The sequence below is a fragment of the Apiospora kogelbergensis genome (genome assembly GCF_038363985.1).
Source record: "Apiospora kogelbergensis strain CBS 113332 chromosome Unknown utg000007l_segment0_segment0, whole genome shotgun sequence".
Taxonomy (NCBI): Eukaryota; Fungi; Ascomycota; class Sordariomycetes; order Amphisphaeriales; family Apiosporaceae; genus Apiospora; species Apiospora kogelbergensis.
The window spans coordinates 4408710-4425799 of NW_027117424.1; the positions used below are offsets into that span (position 1 = coordinate 4408710).

Consider the following 17090-nt stretch of genomic DNA (forward strand, 5'->3'; position numbering starts at 1 on the left):
AAGCCCTGGGAGTCTCTCGATTAGCATACATGTATTAGAGAATTAATAAGGGACGGCTGCATAAGACATCATACTTCGCACTTCTACGGTAAAAGGGAAGCCCACAGAAACAACGTGAACTTGGCCATCAGGAAGTCCTTTGGTACTCCTCCACACGAACTCGTCAGGTAGTTATCAAGATGGGATGCATACTTGTTACCCCTACTCCGCAGAAATCGCAACGGACATCTCAGAGAATCTCTGCTCGCAGGTACCGTATGTGAAAGATGGAAAAGCCGACATGCATGCACTTCTTCTCCTGCTGCGCACCGTGTTGGAAAAACGCGACAACAGGTTGCAATCCGTGTACAGCGGTTGTTTCATGGGCGTGCTGCGGCTTTGGGGGCCCATGGATCCTGGGAGGCATATCAGTGTTTATGGGACCGACTCATGGGCCACTGTCGAGGTATGAAGGATCTTGGACAACCCAGGTCATAGAAAGAGAAAGTGAACTACGGCCCAAATAGTACCTCTACTAATAACCGCGTGTGTATATATGTGACTGTAGAACTAAGAATATCAGAAGTCTCCGCGTGACTAATCGGAAACAAAGACACGGTCCTGAGTGGCGGGCTTGGCCGGAGGATGCTGGCGGGGATTCTGGAGATCCGCCATGGCCTACAGCTAAATGTTGGTGGGTACAGGTCGCGAGGCACATACAAATGTTACCAAGCAGCTCGTAGCCAGCCATTGTCACTCGAGTTATGGTTACCAAGAGGCACCCAGCGTGCGGCTGGTCCGGTGGCTCTGCAGAGCATAATCGTTAGCGGTTCTACTCCGAACACGCAGCTGGGGCTGATGCTGGGTTTGATGTCTCAGAGTGGTCCGGTCGTGGCCACCGGGCAAAACGACCACGCCGGTCTGCAGTACTTCTTTCGCGATGCTGACCATCGTCGAAGTCTAGCCCAGCTCCTTGCGGCCCGCGGCAATCCATCGCCCCTTGGCCCGTCCGAACACGAGCCAGTATGCGACGGGAAGGAGGGCCAAGGATGAACTCTGCGCATCTTCCGGACGATCGTTTTGCTCGTCTGAAGAGCAATTGGGATGGAAGGATCCCACGGGCTCGGACCGCAACCCACAGACACCAGACGACGGTAAAAGTGCCTGGCTCCCGCACATGGGCGGAACTAAGACACGAGCTAGCCAATCCTGAGCTGAGAATAAGCTTAATCCTTCCACAAATAGCCAGTCGCGATACTACACTGCTCAAGCTTCACTCACGTATATAACCCGTGGTTGATCATGTCTCTTTGGATAGAATTGGAACAGCAGCATCGACTCATCTACAAACAGCATCTCACACATCATCTCTCTCACAGACGATATCCAACACACCATCTCACCCGCCTTCCAACACACTCAAACAACAGTCAAGATGCAGTCCGCCACCAAGATGATCATCACCGCTTTCAGCGTCCTCTCCCTCTCCACCGGCGCTCTCGCGGGTGTCAACAGAATCTTTGTCAGTATACCCTCCTCGACCCTGGCTTACAACACAAGTACAGGCTTGCCACAGTCCTCGGGTTCTGGAAGATAGCTAGCTTCTTGGTCCGAACCAGTAACTAACCAGCCGAGCACAGAACAACTGCCAGTTCGACATCTACTGCGCCTCGGCCAAGGGCCCCGAGAACGGCGCGGCCATCGGCACCTTCACGCCGACGCGCCTGGTGGCGGCCGGCGACGAGGCCAGCTTCATGAGCACCGACAACAACAACGTCGGCGTCTCGCTCAAGTGCGACGTCAACGAGGACCTGCTGCACCCCTACCAGCTCGAGTCCACCATCAAGGACGGCGTCGCCTACTACGACCTCAGCGCCGTCGACGGCGACCCGTTCCTCGCCTACAAGCGCACCGCCGTCTTCCCCAACGGCGACCACACCACCAACTGCCCCGTCCTCCACTGCGAGCCCGGCGAGACCAGCTGCGAGTGGCCCTTCATGGAGACCTGCAACACCACCGGCGACATCCTGTTGGTCACCTGCTAAAGTGGTACTGCTTTTCAGGCAGTTTGCAATGATCAAGGCGGGTTGTAAGAGAACGAGAGAAAGGCAGACTTGGCCTGCGTGTAAGAGAACTACGGATGGGATTGTACAACAACATTGGATCGTGGCGCGGAGATGATTTCGAATACCCTTTTTAACCTTCAGTGGCTGTAATATTAGTAGTGGCGCTTTTTCTTCAGATATTTTCTATTCTCATAAGGCTATCCCAGTTATTAATAAAGTTGCATCTTGTTTAAAAATTTCCTGGCCCGACAGCGTTGCATCTGGCTTTACTATATTGTGGTATCTTGTAGAGTCTTATGACCTCAGCGCTGGATTAGACGTGAAAGCATGTCAATGGATAATGTTTACTTGATCAAACACGCAGTCCATTGTGCAGTGCCCTCGATAGAGCCCGCGAGTCAGTCATTCCTTGGGCGGATACAGCAGCAATTTGAACAGCACCGCTTATCAAACTACAACACCTAACTCCTAATGCCAGGTTTTATATTTCACTGTGCGGTGGCAGTCGACATGCGATCTGACTCAGCCATGATGAACGAAGGAATTGTTGACAGGTCAGAAAGCCACAATGTCGCAAAATTTGCAGACTAGGTGAAAAGCAGTAAGCGTCACTTTGCAATAAGTATAGAACTGAACGATGATTGGTGATTTAATATATCAGGGCGTTACTCGGAATAGGCATTCTGAATTCAACCGCACAGCCTACAGCAGCCCTAGTCTATTTCCTCTCTCTTTCCCATTCTATTTTCCCATCTCTATAATGACCACTTCCTTAAACCTCCCCCTCGGGCTTTGATGATACAAGAGAGGAAGCAGTGTAAAGTCCCGAGTCTAATCACCAGCGCTATCGGATTTCCAGGCTGTGTTGTTGACTATCTTCGTTTCCCACGCTATTTCTTCATCTCTATTACCTTCTTGCTAGCCACGTGCGCTAGATCCCCACCTGCATTTCTGCAGCGTTGCAGGGTCTCGCCTCCTGAATCAGTTCCGAGACGTCACTAAGGCAAACCATACCTTATGGAAATCCTTAGAAGAGTCATTGGCCTTCAGGACGCTTTCACTAGCCTATTCTTTCCCATCTATGGCTCACCCACTCGCCGGACTCAAAGTGGCATAGTTGGGGACGGGATAGATGGTGATGTCGAGTTAGACGGAGAGGGCATAGCACCCCGAGGCACCTCGGCCACCTCGCCAGCATTACCCCACTACCCATATGGAACCCTTTCACTTACTCCTAGAATGCGGCAGATCCGAGTCTTCGATCTCGATGGAGTCTGTGATCAGTGGGACACTTCTCCTATCCGAGGATTCATGCGTCTAGTTGACCTCGACGACAGCCCCGCTTTCAATGCGTTGTCGTACGTTTGGGGTGACTACTCCTCTCCTACCAGAGACACCATAGCATGCGACGGCTTCGAGATCGAAGTTACTAAAAACTGCCTGTCGGCATTGCGTCACTTGCGGAAGACTTTTGGGGCGATGACGATCTGGGTCGACGGGATCTGCATCGATCAGTTAGGACTATCGGAAAAAGTCCACCAGATACCCTTGATGGGACCAGTTTATTCTTCGGCACAAACCGTCTACGCTTGGCTCGGGGAAGGGAACTCGCGTTCCAATAGAGGAATGGACTTCATAGCCCAAGGCCTGTTCCCTTCTCGGGTGTTCCCTTTCGACTTTGCGGCTTTTCAGGGAAGAAAAGTGTCCACGAGCAGTAATATGCTCAGGGCATTACGTCACGCCCAACATATAAGCCTCGGCCTATGGGCATCCAAGGTCATCATAGAGGGGGATGGAGCGCTACGCGAGATATTCTCCCGCCCCTGGATCAACCGTCTATGGACTTTCCAGGAAGCTGTGCTTCCCCGCAAGTTACTGATCGTTTGCGGAACAAAGGCGGTTCCGTGGCCTGCATTCCTCAAGTTTCTGGAGTACATGGAGATTATACGGGCATATGACCACTCGTTGGGAAAGTGGTTTCGACTGAAGAACACCTGGAGGCTTTATCACCACGGATCCCGAGTTCAAGGTAGAGGCCTAAGTGACCTGGAAGGCAATTGGTCTCTTCCTAATGTGTCTAGGGACTATAAAGAGACACTCGAAGAAGCTCAGCCATGGGTGATAGCCATTTGGACCCTCCAGACATCACTTTTTCTGAGCGCGATATTGGGATTGTGGCTAGCTGTTTTCCAGTTGAAGCCATTGTTACCCTACCCGGCATTCCATATAGTATTTTTGCCCTTCCTGGCGTCGATTTCTTCAGCAGTACTCTGGCTCTTATATTTCCAATGGCGTGGTGCGGTTATATGGCTCCGATCGCTTTCGGCATACTCACTCGCTTCCGGGCATTCGCTGGCCTTAGATATTGCCGCACGACAGGCCACCGTGGCAGAGGATAAGTTCTTCGGCGTTTATGGCTTTATTCACGGCCAGCAGCGAAACAGGAGAGCCGTTGACTACACCAACACCACGCTGGACATCCTTTATCGACTGCTCTTCAAGCAAGTGGTTAGCTTCACGGGCTCTCTTGATATCTTACTCCTCACACCTGCTAGGATGTCTCGCTCTCCGACGTGGGTGATAGACTGGCGATCCGCTCCGTCGGACTGGGTCAGGTCACTCGCACGGTATCACTCGGGCGCCACGCCAGGATCCGAGCCAGCCCACAGGTTCTGGGGCGGGAAGGAATTGCGGGTTCGAGCCATGGTGGTCAGTCAAATAACCTTCTCGACTGGCCCAATGGGGGGCTATCGTCTTGGGAGCCTTTTGGATGCTGGGTTTGACCCAGCGTTGCTTTTGATATACTGTTGGCCAAAGCACAATAGCGTGCCCCTTGATCTCATGGTTTTGACTGAAGTGGGGGCCAGATGGACGAAACGTGTAAGGGCGATAAATGGGCTGTACTGGATTCTGCGATGGATGGAAGGAGTGCCTGGCGGAAAGGTCATTGAAAGGGAATTGTTCAGGGATCTAGCTCACAGACGGGCGGGGCTCGTCCAGTGTTCTTCCACGGGCCTGAACGACCATGGATACGCTCCAGAGGCAGCAGTGAACGGAGACTCTGTGGCGCTCATCTCCGGTGTGTCTCTACCCATGATTTTACGGAAGCGAGAGCGGCGAAGAGACCAGTACGAAGTGGTAGGTCCTGCATTCTTCCCTTCTGTCATGAACGGAAAGCTTTGGGGACGTATAGACAAGAATAACCTTGACGAGCTCGTGCTGGTATAGCCAGTGAGGGAGAGCTGTCTTTGTTTATCGTCTCTGAACAAGGCACAACGGATAAGAACCTCACAAACCACCCTCGCACCAGGGGCAAGCACTGGACACAAGTACGTCAAATACACCCTGCAAGATAACAAGACTCCCTCCACAGCGAATGATCAGTTGACGTGATATTTGGCTTAGCCATGATAAACGAGGCGCTTGTTAATGGATGGGAATTCACTGAATCAGGGAGATCGATATGACGGGATGGCCGAACGCTTAGTCCTATTGGATCGATATTTACAGTAATGGAGCAAGTGTACAGTCCGCATTTATGGGGCATGCTTGTGGTTTAGCATGTTTAATCCGTGGACGAACTATTAACATCCTCATGCGTCTTCCGTATACTAGCAGGACTGCGTAGGTCTTGGCTGATATAAGCCCGTCACGATCTAGACTCCTTGATTTGGTTTTGTACGTTTAACTGCACGCTTGGTATAAGTAAAAGCCCCCTCCTCGGAGCCTTTCCGTAAGCAAGACTCTTTTGCTCTTCACCTCCTCGAACAAAGATGAATACCTACCATGTGCACCAACGACTCCTGCATCCGCCGCGACCTCGCCGACTGCGTCAACGCCAACGGCGGCCGGACTACCGCCGGCGAACTCGCCGTCTGGAGGCCCACCGAGTACATAGACCCCAAGGACCCCCCCCACTACGGCGACGACGACGACGTCGGCGGCGTCCTGGCCTACGGATGGGGGCGCGGCGGCCTCGCAGAAGCCGGGGTCTAATTCTGGGCCTATTGTCGGTGTGCCTAGTCTGAAGAGTGCCGGCTTGTTGCTGTTGGTGACGGGGATCTTCCAGATGACGATTTGATATAACGAATTATGGGTCAGCGTTGGCGGGTCTGATGTATGAGAGACGAGATTGATCATTGTTTTAGCGTTAGGAAGCGGGTTGTCATTGTCTTTATATCTTATGGAGAGCTCCAGTCGTCACATGAATTCGGAAAGACAAAGAGGCTGGTTCTCAATAACCAACTTATACGTGGATACCAACAAGTCATCAATGACAGACATTACAAGCAGCATTGATACAAGCCACCAGCCCACCTATACGCGGTAGACATACCCTCGCTCCCAGTCCCTAGTTGCATCCCCCTCCTTCAGCAGCCGCCAAACCCCCTCCTCGTACCCATCCATCCACTCCACGTATTCCCCGCCCGCCGCGGCCCAGCCCTTGACGCCGCCCCTCAAGATGACGCTCTTCATGTCCGCGTCCTTCCGATCGTCCAGATAATCGTGGAACCACCCGGCGGCCCTCGTGCCACGCCCGCCGGAGGAGCCTACACATGTCCGATGGATTCTTTAGCAAGGGCCGCGTGGCCAAAAAAAGTTGTTTCGGGAGCGAGCACACGCACCACAGTACCAGACGACCTTCTTCACGCCCGCCTTCTTGAACAGCCGGTACAGCTGCGGCATCGTCGGGTGCAGGCTCTGCGCGGGCAGGTTTATCGAGCCACGGATCGTGCCGCCCTGGAAAGGCCAGAAATGTGGTTAGAAAGCGATAGGATACCATACGCAATGCAGCGATGGGGAGAGCAGAGAAAAGGGCGGTACCCCATAGTCGTCGCGCCTCAGATCCACCAAGACAAAGTCCTGCTCCTGCCGCCGCAGCATGCCCAGCACGTCCTCTCTGGCCAAGGCGCCGGGCTCCGTCGTCCGCGGCGCGGGGTACGCTGCGTGCCACGGCGGGGCTTGCGCTGTCGTCGTCGCCATGACGATGATTGGTGACGCTTGTGAAAGCTTGGGTCGAATCGATATCTACGCAAAAGATGTTCGCCCTATCAAATATCAAAAGTATTCCGGCGGCGAGTTCTGGTGCAACGTTCCATTAAGCATCCGAAGCTCCGGCGGGGGTGGTATGGGAGGCTAGTGTTGGCTCCGGGCACCCCGGGTTTGCGGGGCTTGGGCCACGCCTCGGTGAGGCGGTGGGGTATCCTTCGGTGAAGGGTAGTTATCCCTGTTGAAAAGCAACGATCAGGGGGCCGGCATCAGGTCATGACTGTGTTGGATATGTTCTGGGAGTAAGCTTAGGACAGTGGGCACAATTTCAATTCGAATGGAGATGAAAGGCGACTTTAGATATATACATCAAGTGCCAGCGAATCGGTCGTGCATGTGTTTGGAAACCAGAGTGAGCCTCTTATTCTGCCTTTAGGTAAGGTATGTACTTTGTAAACGGAACGCGAGCAGAGCCCGCCCAGTTTGATTCTCGGGCGCATGGAAACGACTTCAACAAGAAAAACGGCGCACCCTCTTCCTATGAATCCCCAATCTTATATCGTAAGGTACCATAATAACCTGGCTGTACGCAACTTTCTCTTCTCTGCCTTTGCTCCCTCCTCCTCTCTATTCCCTTTCTCTCTCGCTCTTTGCCTAACAGCATTCCGTCAGCTCCTCCTAGTTATTCTGCTGGCTGTTCAGGATGCGCAGGATGGCGAGGAACAGGTTGATGATGTCGAGGTAGAGGCTGATGGCGGCGGCGATCTCCTCCTCGACGTGGTGGTGGCGCAGCACGAGCTGCGTGTCCACCAGGATGTAGCCCGAGAAGATGAGGGCCGAGAGTCCGCCGTAGATGAGCTCGCCCGTGCTGTTGTAGGGGAAGAAGGCGGCCATGAAGCCGAACAGGATGAGCCCCCACAGCCCGCCGAACAGGTACGGCATCCACGACGTGAAGTCGTACTTGGTCTGGCACGCGAACAGCGTCAGGAACACGAAGATGCCGCCCGTCAGGATCACGGCGTTGAGCACGATCTGCGTCTTGTAGAATGACACGATGACGGAGATGGAGTAGGCCTCGAGGATCGTGAAGCCCGACAGGAAGAGCAGGTTCGTGGGGTACGACTTGCGCTTCCAGTAGGTGAGGAACATGAAGCCGATGGCGCCGAACAGCTAGAGGCAAGCAGTACGTGTCAGTAAAAACGACATCCGCGGGGTTTGCGCGCGACAGAGGGGGAGAGGGAAGAACACGCACGGAGACGAAGACCAAAGCCGGGTGGCTCTGGATCCATTCCTTGTAGCCGGCGCTGAAGAAGCTGAAGGAGCTGACGATGGCGGTCACGACGAGCTGCGCCGTCAGGATGGTGTAGACCTTGCGGATGAACTGGTTGCGGATGTCGACCGTGGCCTCGGCGACGGAGCCGCCGAACTTGAAGTCGTCGGGGATGTCGTCGTCATCGACGCCGTTGCCGCCGCGGGGCGCGCCGCCGCCGAAGAGGGCCGCGTCGTCGCGCGCCGAGTCGGCCGCCTGGTACGACGGCGGCGCTTGCTGCGACGACCAGGTGCCCTCCTCCGGGTCCTGGGTCGGGGCGGGCTGGTATTTGGTGTTGGCGGCCATGTTGTTTGCCACTGTCGGGAGAGTCTCGTTAGGTTTGATGGGGGAAATGAATAGCCGATAAGGTAGCTGGTGGTCGAACAAAAAAAAGGTTGTTTGTTGGATGAAGATGCAAATGACAGAGTGCGAGAAATGATGGATTGCTGACCCAACACCAGTCACACAGAGACAACCTGGATTGATTGGAAGTGTAGGAAGGCGGAAGGTGTACAGAAAGAAGGGAACCTGGGATGGTTGATTGGAGGTTCGAGGCTGTGTCATGCGCCGTCATACACCTGAGCAGCTGTCTGGGGCCTCTTGGGGGCCTGGGGCAGTAGCTGGGGGGGCTAGCAGTACTGGGTGACCACCTAGCCACCTGAGCAAGTACCCAAGGCCAGTACTACTGATTACGTACTGGGCCAGTAATCTACCTCAATCCGGCCTGGTTTCTGGCTCTTTCTGGAACCAAATGTGGCGCAAAGGCTCGCGTCCATTGGCGAGTCTTTGTGCTTTTGCCTTTGACTTTGGCCATTCATCGGTGGCGTCAACCCAATCTCACATACATCTTGGGCCTCGGCTGTTTAAAGAATCATCACTGGCGACAACCACTCGCATTTTGGAATATTTGCATTAGAAGGCCACTAGTACTAGGAAAGTTCAAGTTCGTGTCGTGATCTTGAGTTGGAAAAAAGGGGGTAGTAAAACGAGACAAGGTCAACATTTGCGCAAAAGGCTACATTAAATAATCGGGGGGCATTCCTCCGCCATCGTGACCCTTCTCGGTAGAACAACGGCTCGTGTCGGAGCGCTTGGCACATCTCATAACGCCCGTCCCCGACGAGAGAGAACCAGCTTCCAAAACCTGCTGCTCAAAAACTTCGTATAGGTTATCATCGTCTCCCAAGTCTACTGTGCTCAGCAGGCTCAAGCCTGGTGGCAGAGCCTCGCAGCCGCGTAGAGTCTTCTCGGTTCGTGTCTGCCCAGTGTAGGCCGCCCGTCTTCAACAATAAAAAAACGTGAGGTGGGGATATCACAACATCCAACGCCCGCGGTTCGTTCGTTCTTTTTTTCTTGCCTGGCAACCATCGCGCCAGCATTAGTAGCAAAGAAAATAGACGTAGGCATAAGTGCTGGCTTAAGCCTCGTGCTCGCCGTTCGCCTCGGGCACGGGCGACGACTGGGCTTGCGAGGCGGCCTGCTCGCGGGCCATGCGGGCCTCGATCTCGCGCAGTTGGGACTCGCGGGCCAGGAGCTCCTGGCGCTTCTCGTTGATCTCGCGCTGCACCTTGACCTCGATCTCGCGCAGCTTCTCCTCCTCGCGGCGCAGCTGCTCCTCCTTGAGGCGGACAGACTGCGAGGCCAGGTCCTCGGGGTTCATGGAAGAATCGCTGCCAAAATGTTAGCATCTCCGGTTTCGGACAAAATAATAGGGGAAGAAGGGCAACATACACTCCAGCACCGCCCTCCACGCTCTTGGACAGCTTCTCGGTACGGTAGTTCTCGTACAGGAAGTCGTGGGTGATTTCCTTCAGATCCGCCAGATGGCTGTGCAGCAGGGCAGAGCGAATGGCCAGGAAGTCCGAGTGGCGAGGGTTGTCGACCTCCACGACACCCCAGGGGTACTGGCGGGCGCGCACCTTGCGGCCTCCGATCTCGACAATGTCCTCGGAGCCAACAATGGCGAAGGGCATCAGGCCACGAAGCTCGGCGTTCTCCTCAACCGTGTCCTCGTCATCCTCCTCGATGTCGTAGGGGAAGTTGTATACGGGGATGCGGTAGTGCTCGATGTCCTCCATGACCAGCTTCTTGGACTCGGCGAGCTCGGCGGGGGTTAGCGAGTCGGCCCTGCCGATAACAGGAATAACGTTGGCGCGGGGGGCGAGGCGCTTCATCAGCTCAATGTCGAGCTCACGGAGGCTACACGTCTGTCAGTTCTACTAACTCCATCGGACCGCAAGACGGGCGCGGCTGGGGTCAACATACCCATGACCAGTCGGTGTGATGAAGTAAAGCATAGCGTGGACACGGTTGTCCCTGAATCTGGGGTTACGCTTGATACGCGACTCCTCGGCCAGAATATCATCGTATTGTCTCTCGAGATAGCCAACAATCTCCGAGAAGCTAGAATTCGCATCTTGGGTTAGCGGCAAGTCGCCAAACACGCACGTTGTTTGTCTCGGGCATCATACCTTGCTTCATTGTCGATCTGGTCGCCGAAACCAGGAGTGTCGACGATGGTCAGGGAGATGCGTGTGCCCTCCTCGTCCAGCTCGAGCTCTGCATCGTGCAAAATGTATTAGCCGGCCGTGGTTCTACACTGTGAATTCTGGCTGCGGGCGGTGGTTCGACATACCAACTGTGATGGGCTTGATCTTAACACCATCCTCGACGTGGGCCGCGGTGGCGTCGTCCGAGTCCTTGTGGTCCAGTACGCTCTTGCCGCACAGGGTGTTGACAAAGGTGGTGCGGCCTGTTCAAAATGGACGTGTCAGTGTCGTGTCTTCTCTTTTCTTGCGAACGATCTGTCGCGACGGGCGCGGCGCTTCGTGTGTCGAGAGAATCGGGGGCACGAGAGACGCTTGGGCGCTGTCAGGAAACGAGAGCAGAGAGGGAGCAAGTACCTGTTCCTGAGGCACCGCAGACCATCAGACAGAACTGAATTCCCTTCTTCACGTTCTTCTTACGACGGATCATCTTCTGAGAGGGAGCCATGGTTGCTGGTTAGCGGCGGCGATCACGATGGTAGAGACAAGACGCAAGACGAAGGGTTGGGGCAGGGTAGTGGTCAATTGTCAAAGGTGACGGCTCCGACTTGTATGTTCAAGTCGGCGGTAAGGAGATGGCGGCGAGGGTTTGGGAAATAAGTGTGCACGCGATGCAGGTCGCAGGCGAAGAGATGAAAATTGGGCTGGAGGCTCCTGAGCTATCTCAATCCGGTCCCAAGCAGGCAGAGGCAGCGGGAGACGGCAGCGTGAAAGGAGACAGAGAGGGGGGTTTCGCGAGATACGTACAGCTGGGGACGACATATTGGACTATTCTGTTCCTGGGCCGATCAGAGCTTCGCAGATCGGGCAGCGGACTGTGTGTTGGTGTGGTGTGTGGATGGACGGGATCGAAAGGAAGACCGTATAAGACCCGAGGAAGAGAGAGCGACGGGTGTGGTGAGCAGAAAGGCTGGAAGACCGTCAAAAACGAAGGTAGGAGAAAAAAGTGGTGGTTGTTGAACGGTCGGTGGTGATGGCGGTAGACGACAACTGGAGACACCCAAAAATTGGTGATGGTCTGCAGTTTCGGGGAGGGTGGCAGTCGGAGGTGAATTGACAACACAACACTTGCAACGTCCCAATCTGGAGGTACAATGCACAGAGACACAGACACACAGCGGCGGCGCGAAGGGGGTATCTCGAAAAAGGGGACTTCTGGAGCGGGTGGTTGTTGAAGGGACGAGCGAACGGGCCAGGCCAGACAGGGAAGGAAATTGATTGGATTGGAATTGGCTGGCTGCTGCTGGGAGAGTGGGGGCGCAGAAGAAGAGAAGAAGGTGCTGCTCTGGAAGTCTGGCGCTGCAATTGGTGGAGGGCGCTAGAAACTGCCCGCCCGCTAGGCACCTGGGCACCTGGAGTTGCAGTCAGTGAGATTGAACCATGTCAGTGCAGTGCTTTGCTTCGTGATTGCAATGCAATATTGGTTTTGGAATGACCACACCGTGACCGCAGCACCCAAAGGCTACTTGGTCGCCGAAGTCTCTTGGTCTGCCTCCAGCACTGCACTCACGTTCACGTTGCACGATGATGTTGCCGCACGCCGTTGGTCGCATCCGGGAAATGGCGATTGGAAAGGTTCTCCACAAACAACTTCAGCGAATTCAGGGGCAGACGGAACGCTAGAAACGAAACGGGCACATCCCTGGTCGTGGCCATTTCCCGTTCCTCCTCTCCTTGCCTGTCCCTCCATAAGACACTCAGACATTCGTTCATCAATGCAGAGAGAAACCTTTTCTGCTCCCGTGGACGGTCAAATGAGACCTCCTCTTGCCAACCACGAAATGATTCTTGCCGAACGTTTCCATCATCAGAAGAGAGAAAGTCCGTTCTCTACATGCGTATCGTTCAATGTCCAGAATGGAAACACGAGGGTGGATATCATTAATGTAATGTTGACTGTTCATGGCATGTGCTTAATATTTGATGGGTATCGGCAGGGGTGCCCGTGAGCTTAATAGATAGGATGCTCGGTACGTACCGGCGGTGGTCTCTGAGGTCGTCCAGGAATCAGTTGACGGACAGCTGGCATAACTTCCCCCATCTTGATGACTGTTCATGCAAAGACGGACCTTTGGACCCCCCAGGCAGGCTGGCGGGCAGGCAGACAAGGCAGTATGAGCCACTTTCTTAGCCCCCCAAGCTCCCCCCAAGGGACGGGGCTCGGGGACCAGACCAAGCTCCAGCTCCAGCTCCAGCTCCAGTGTCAGTGCCGTGCCGTGCCAGACAGACAGCGTCACTGGCTCTCTCACTCACCACTGACTGACTTGCCGACACCAATCCCAGTCCCTTCGATGCCTGGCGTTACGACCGTTTGACTGTGTGTGTTATATATCGTATTCCCTCTCGTTCCGCCAACACATCCGTCTCTTATGCCGGCATCGAGTGAATGCGATTGTGTGAGGCCACCGTTCTCTCCCGGCCTCAGTTCTAAACCATAGTTAGTGCCAACTCGACAGCTTCCAGGGCATCCAGCGCTGTATAGCATATAAACCTAATTGAATGGAAAACTGCCGCTGTTTATTCAATTCCGGTTTCTGATCTCCAAGTTGGTTTTGGCATGCCATGTGGACTAATCGGCGCAGTAATTCGGCAGGAATCGCACATTAGGCTATTGCTGCACAAAGTCACCACTCATCGTCTCACAACCCATCTTACTACGACCGCCGCTATCTCCGTCCGCAGTCCCGGCCGAGACTTGGACAGCACCCACCCTGACAGACAACTTAACGTTTGCGCGCGCGCCAACACACACACAAACTCGCATTCTCATCACCATTCATCATCATGAATACACGTCCGCCGATAGAGGCCACCCAGGAGCCGGCCGTCCTCTCCGTCTCCTTCAACGACGACGCCACGCGTTTCAGCGTCGGCCTCAACTCGGGATTCAGTGGTATGTCGCCGCTGCCTTGACGTCATCCCGCCGCCGGGGACAGACAGATGGAGATGGAGGAAAGTCACTAACTAACATGGCGATTTTCCAGTTTTTAACTCCCACACGTGCCAGCTAATGACATCGCGGGACTTCAGCGCCGGCCTGGGCCTGGTCCAGATGATGGGCAACGCCAACTACCTGGCGCTGGTGGGCGGCGGGCGCGCGCCCAAGTTCCCGCAGAACAAGGTCATCATCTGGGACGACAGCAAGGGCAAGGTGGCGCTCGAGATCACGACGCTGACGGCGGTGCGCGGCGTGCAGATCTCCAAGAGCCGCGTCGTCGTGGTCCTGCAGAACAGCGTGCGCGTCTACGCCTTCGAGAAGCAGCCCCGGCCGCTGGCCAAGTACGAGACGGCCGACAACCTGCAGGGCCTCTGCGCCCTCAGCGACCGCTGGCTCGTCTTCCCCGGCCAGACCCCCGGCCAGGTCCAGGTCGTCGAGCTGGCCACGGACAACGTGAGCATCATCCCGGCCCACACCAGCCGCCTCCAGGCCCTGCAGCTGTCCGCCGACGGCGAGCTGCTGGCCACGGCCAGCGAGAAGGGCACCCTCGTCCGTATCTTCGCCACCGGCAGCTGCGCGCGCGTCGCCGAGCGCCGGCGCGGCACCGAGTCCGCCACCATCTACTCCCTGCGCTTCAGCCCGAGCGGCCAGATGCTGGCGTGCACGAGCGCCAAGGGGAGCCTGCACGTTTTCGACGTGCCAAGCCCCGGTAGAAAGGGGGCCGCCGCCGCCGCCTCCAGCCCGAACCGGGCCACATCACCCCACTCGCCCAGCCTAGGCGTCACCAACAGCGGCGGCGGCGGACCGCCCACCGGCGACGCCACCAACAAATGGGGATTCCTGTCCAGCCTCCCCTTCGGACCCTTCTCGGACGTCTACTCTTTCGCGTCTGCCCGATTCGAAGCAGGCGACGAGCCCACCAGCGGAGGCATCCCCGAAGCGGCGGTGCTGGGGACCACGAGACCACCCAAGGGAGTGATTGGATGGATCGACGAGGAGAGCCTGCTGGTCCTCGGGGCAGGACGTGACGCCAGATGGGAAAAGTACATGCTGGCCGAGGGCTCCGAAGGCAAAACAGTGCTCTATCGAGAAGGGTGGAAGCGCTATCTCGGGACTTAGGAGGGCTACTCGAGTTACTTGAGCTGGGAATATATGAATAGGGCCAACAGGTGACCGGTACAGGATCACGTCTGTGTTTAGGGAATTGCTGCATGCGACAGGCGTCAAGGGAGTCGTTAGGGCGGACTCAAAGGGAGGGAAACAATTGGACATTATCAGGGCTGGCTTTTATTACTTATTACTGAATTAGCGAACCACACAGGACTTGGCGTATTTCGAGGGTAGCAGACTACAAGAGCAGATACTACAGCGAACAGCGTTGTCAATGACAAATGGTATATTATGGCATGAATCAAGGCTACTACCCATGTGGTGAGCATGGCTGGGGTACTCCCTCACCTGTCTCTCCGCGATCGAGGTGATCTGCTTCTACTCTTGCGCCGCGACTTGTGCTCCTTTTGCTCCTTGTCGCGATCTTCCGAGTAGTCCCTCTTGTGTTCGCGGCGACGCTCATGGGTGTCATCATGACCACGTTCTCTCCGACGCTCCGTCCGTTTCTCGCGGTCATCGGCGTCGCCATCGCGGTCCCTCCGCCTCCTTTCCTCCCTGTCGCGGCCCTCGCCCCGCTCTCTGTGGCTGTCCTGTCTTCCTCCGCGACGCTCGCCAACGTCGTCCCGAGGTCTGCGGTCCCGCTCTCTGTCTTTGTCCCGGCTCCGATCACGCGCTTCTGGCGTGTCTGCCCTGGTCCGCCCCTCTGCGACAGGCGTCTCGTCTCGCCTTGACCGCTTGCGTCTCTCGCGATCGTGGTCTCGGTCTCGGTCTCGGCCCTCGCTGTCCTCCCGCCTCGACCGGTGGCTCCTGTGGTGATGGTGGTGCCGATGCTTGTGTTTCCTGCTGCCGCCGTCCTTCTTCTCGTATTTCTGCAGCGCGAGCTCGACGTCCTTCTTCTTCTCCTCGATCAAGAAGGCCTTCATGGGATCGTCGTCGTCGTGCTCTTCCAGCAGCCGCGCCAGCTCCCTTTCTTCCTGCAGCATGGGCCGCTGCACGACGACGTCTTCCTCGCCCTCGCTCTCGCCGTCTTCGTCGGTGTCCATGCGGTCCGGGTCGGCGCCCCGGGCGGCCCTCTCGCGGCGCAGCATGTCCTCCCAGCCGACGCGGCCCTCGTCCGGGTCCTCGTCGTCGCGGATCTTGTAGCGGGCGTGGTCGACGCGGACGAGGCGGCCGCCGATGTCGGCGCCGGCCAGGTTGTCGACGGCCAGGTCGGTGCTGCGCTGGTCCTCGTACTTGAGCCAGCCGAAGCCGCGCGACTTGCCCGTCTCCTTGTCGCGCATCAGCTTGAGGTAGACGGGCTCGCCGAACTGCGAGAAGATGGCCAGCACGTCGCCCTCGGACAGGCTGAAGGGCAGGCCGCCGAACGACACGAAGGCCGTGTCGCGGTAGTCGGCGTGCCACGAGGCGTTGGGGTTGTGGATGCCGGCTTCGAGCTCGCGCTTGTTGAGCGTCTGGATGTTGCGGATCGAGTTCATGGTGACGGTGGTGGTGATGGCCTAGCTAGCTCGAGGCTGCAGACCTGGGAGATGCGACGAGAACTGTCCGTCTTCGATAGTGGGAGCGTGAAATTCAGACGGGCGACACCATTTCCAGGTACTACTTGGGCTAGAAAGAAAAGAAAAGAAAAGAGAAAGAGAAAAAAAAAAAAGCGAAGAGAGCAGGGATATGTTGTGATTTGAATTGGCGATGGCAGAATGGCAAGAAATAATATTTTGGAGGCTGTCGCAAGGCTGAAGATTAGTAGCAGTCCTGTTGCAGCACAGTGACGTCCCCGGATGTGGCTCGTGTCGCAGGGATCAGCGGCTGGTGTGCTGCAACCGAGCCCCGCCAAAAGCTTGGAGAGATTGCATTTATTGGCACGTTAGGTGGCTCATGTACCTGGAGCTTTGGTACATTCGGTGTCAAACACAGGCAGCCAGGGGTCCCCAAAAAAGGTTGCAGGCGTGCAGCAGTTCTTCCACCACCCCCTGGCAAAACTGAGTCGAACAAATAATGAAAGCCGTCTTGGGTTTGGGGTCGGTCAGTATCACATCACGATAGTGCCAAACTTGTACAACAAAATAAATGATCTCTCCGCTTCTTTGGCCATTCGATGCTTTGATCTCCCCGCCCCACCAGTTAATTCCAACTGGACTGTAACCATTCCGGACGGG

At 55.9% G+C, this 17090-nt stretch overlaps 9 protein-coding genes across 9 annotated transcripts; 4 read left to right on the top strand and 5 right to left on the bottom strand.

Annotated features, from left to right (window-relative positions):
* Nucleotides 1-747: 747 nt before the first annotated feature.
* PG998_011873 (uncharacterized protein) lies at nucleotides 748-930 on the bottom strand (the record flags this gene model as incomplete). The annotated part of the gene is made up of 1 exon (XM_066878689.1): nucleotides 748-930. The coding sequence occupies one exon, from the start codon at nucleotides 928-930 to the stop codon at nucleotides 748-750; it is 183 nt and encodes a 60-aa protein (XP_066727743.1).
* Nucleotides 931-1414: 484 nt separating this feature from the next.
* PG998_011874 (antigenic thaumatin domain-containing protein) lies at nucleotides 1415-2024 on the top strand (the record flags this gene model as incomplete). Its single annotated transcript, XM_066878690.1, has 2 exons — nucleotides 1415-1501; nucleotides 1620-2024. The coding sequence occupies 2 exons, from the start codon at nucleotides 1415-1417 to the stop codon at nucleotides 2022-2024; spliced, it is 492 nt and encodes a 163-aa protein (XP_066727744.1).
* A 1038-nt stretch (nucleotides 2025-3062) lies between these two features.
* On the top strand, nucleotides 3063-5273 carry PG998_011875 (uncharacterized protein; the record flags this gene model as incomplete). The annotated part of the gene is made up of 1 exon (XM_066878691.1): nucleotides 3063-5273. The coding sequence occupies one exon, from the start codon at nucleotides 3063-3065 to the stop codon at nucleotides 5271-5273; it is 2211 nt and encodes a 736-aa protein (XP_066727745.1).
* A 558-nt stretch (nucleotides 5274-5831) lies between these two features.
* On the top strand, nucleotides 5832-6041 carry PG998_011876 (uncharacterized protein; the record flags this gene model as incomplete). Its single annotated transcript, XM_066878692.1, has 1 exon — nucleotides 5832-6041. The coding sequence occupies one exon, from the start codon at nucleotides 5832-5834 to the stop codon at nucleotides 6039-6041; it is 210 nt and encodes a 69-aa protein (XP_066727746.1).
* A 321-nt stretch (nucleotides 6042-6362) lies between these two features.
* On the bottom strand, nucleotides 6363-7028 carry PG998_011877 (arsenate reductase (Arc2); the record flags this gene model as incomplete). The annotated part of the gene is made up of 3 exons (XM_066878693.1): nucleotides 6363-6595; nucleotides 6671-6785; nucleotides 6870-7028. 3 exons carry the CDS (start codon nucleotides 7026-7028, stop codon nucleotides 6363-6365), a joined length of 507 nt encoding a protein of 168 aa, XP_066727747.1.
* A 684-nt stretch (nucleotides 7029-7712) lies between these two features.
* Nucleotides 7713-8649, bottom strand: PG998_011878 (Protein lifeguard 4; the record flags this gene model as incomplete). The annotated part of the gene is made up of 2 exons (XM_066878694.1): nucleotides 7713-8204; nucleotides 8287-8649. The coding sequence occupies 2 exons, from the start codon at nucleotides 8647-8649 to the stop codon at nucleotides 7713-7715; spliced, it is 855 nt and encodes a 284-aa protein (XP_066727748.1).
* A 1111-nt stretch (nucleotides 8650-9760) lies between these two features.
* PG998_011879 (uncharacterized protein) lies at nucleotides 9761-11337 on the bottom strand (the record flags this gene model as incomplete). The annotated part of the gene is made up of 6 exons (XM_066878695.1): nucleotides 9761-10013; nucleotides 10075-10542; nucleotides 10609-10746; nucleotides 10815-10902; nucleotides 10979-11095; nucleotides 11247-11337. The coding sequence occupies 6 exons, from the start codon at nucleotides 11335-11337 to the stop codon at nucleotides 9761-9763; spliced, it is 1155 nt and encodes a 384-aa protein (XP_066727749.1).
* A 2336-nt stretch (nucleotides 11338-13673) lies between these two features.
* Nucleotides 13674-14946, top strand: PG998_011880 (uncharacterized protein; the record flags this gene model as incomplete). The annotated part of the gene is made up of 2 exons (XM_066878696.1): nucleotides 13674-13782; nucleotides 13874-14946. 2 exons carry the CDS (start codon nucleotides 13674-13676, stop codon nucleotides 14944-14946), a joined length of 1182 nt encoding a protein of 393 aa, XP_066727750.1.
* Nucleotides 14947-15281: 335 nt separating this feature from the next.
* On the bottom strand, nucleotides 15282-16412 carry PG998_011881 (uncharacterized protein; the record flags this gene model as incomplete). The annotated part of the gene is made up of 1 exon (XM_066878697.1): nucleotides 15282-16412. The coding sequence occupies one exon, from the start codon at nucleotides 16410-16412 to the stop codon at nucleotides 15282-15284; it is 1131 nt and encodes a 376-aa protein (XP_066727751.1).
* Nucleotides 16413-17090: the final 678 nt, after the last annotated feature.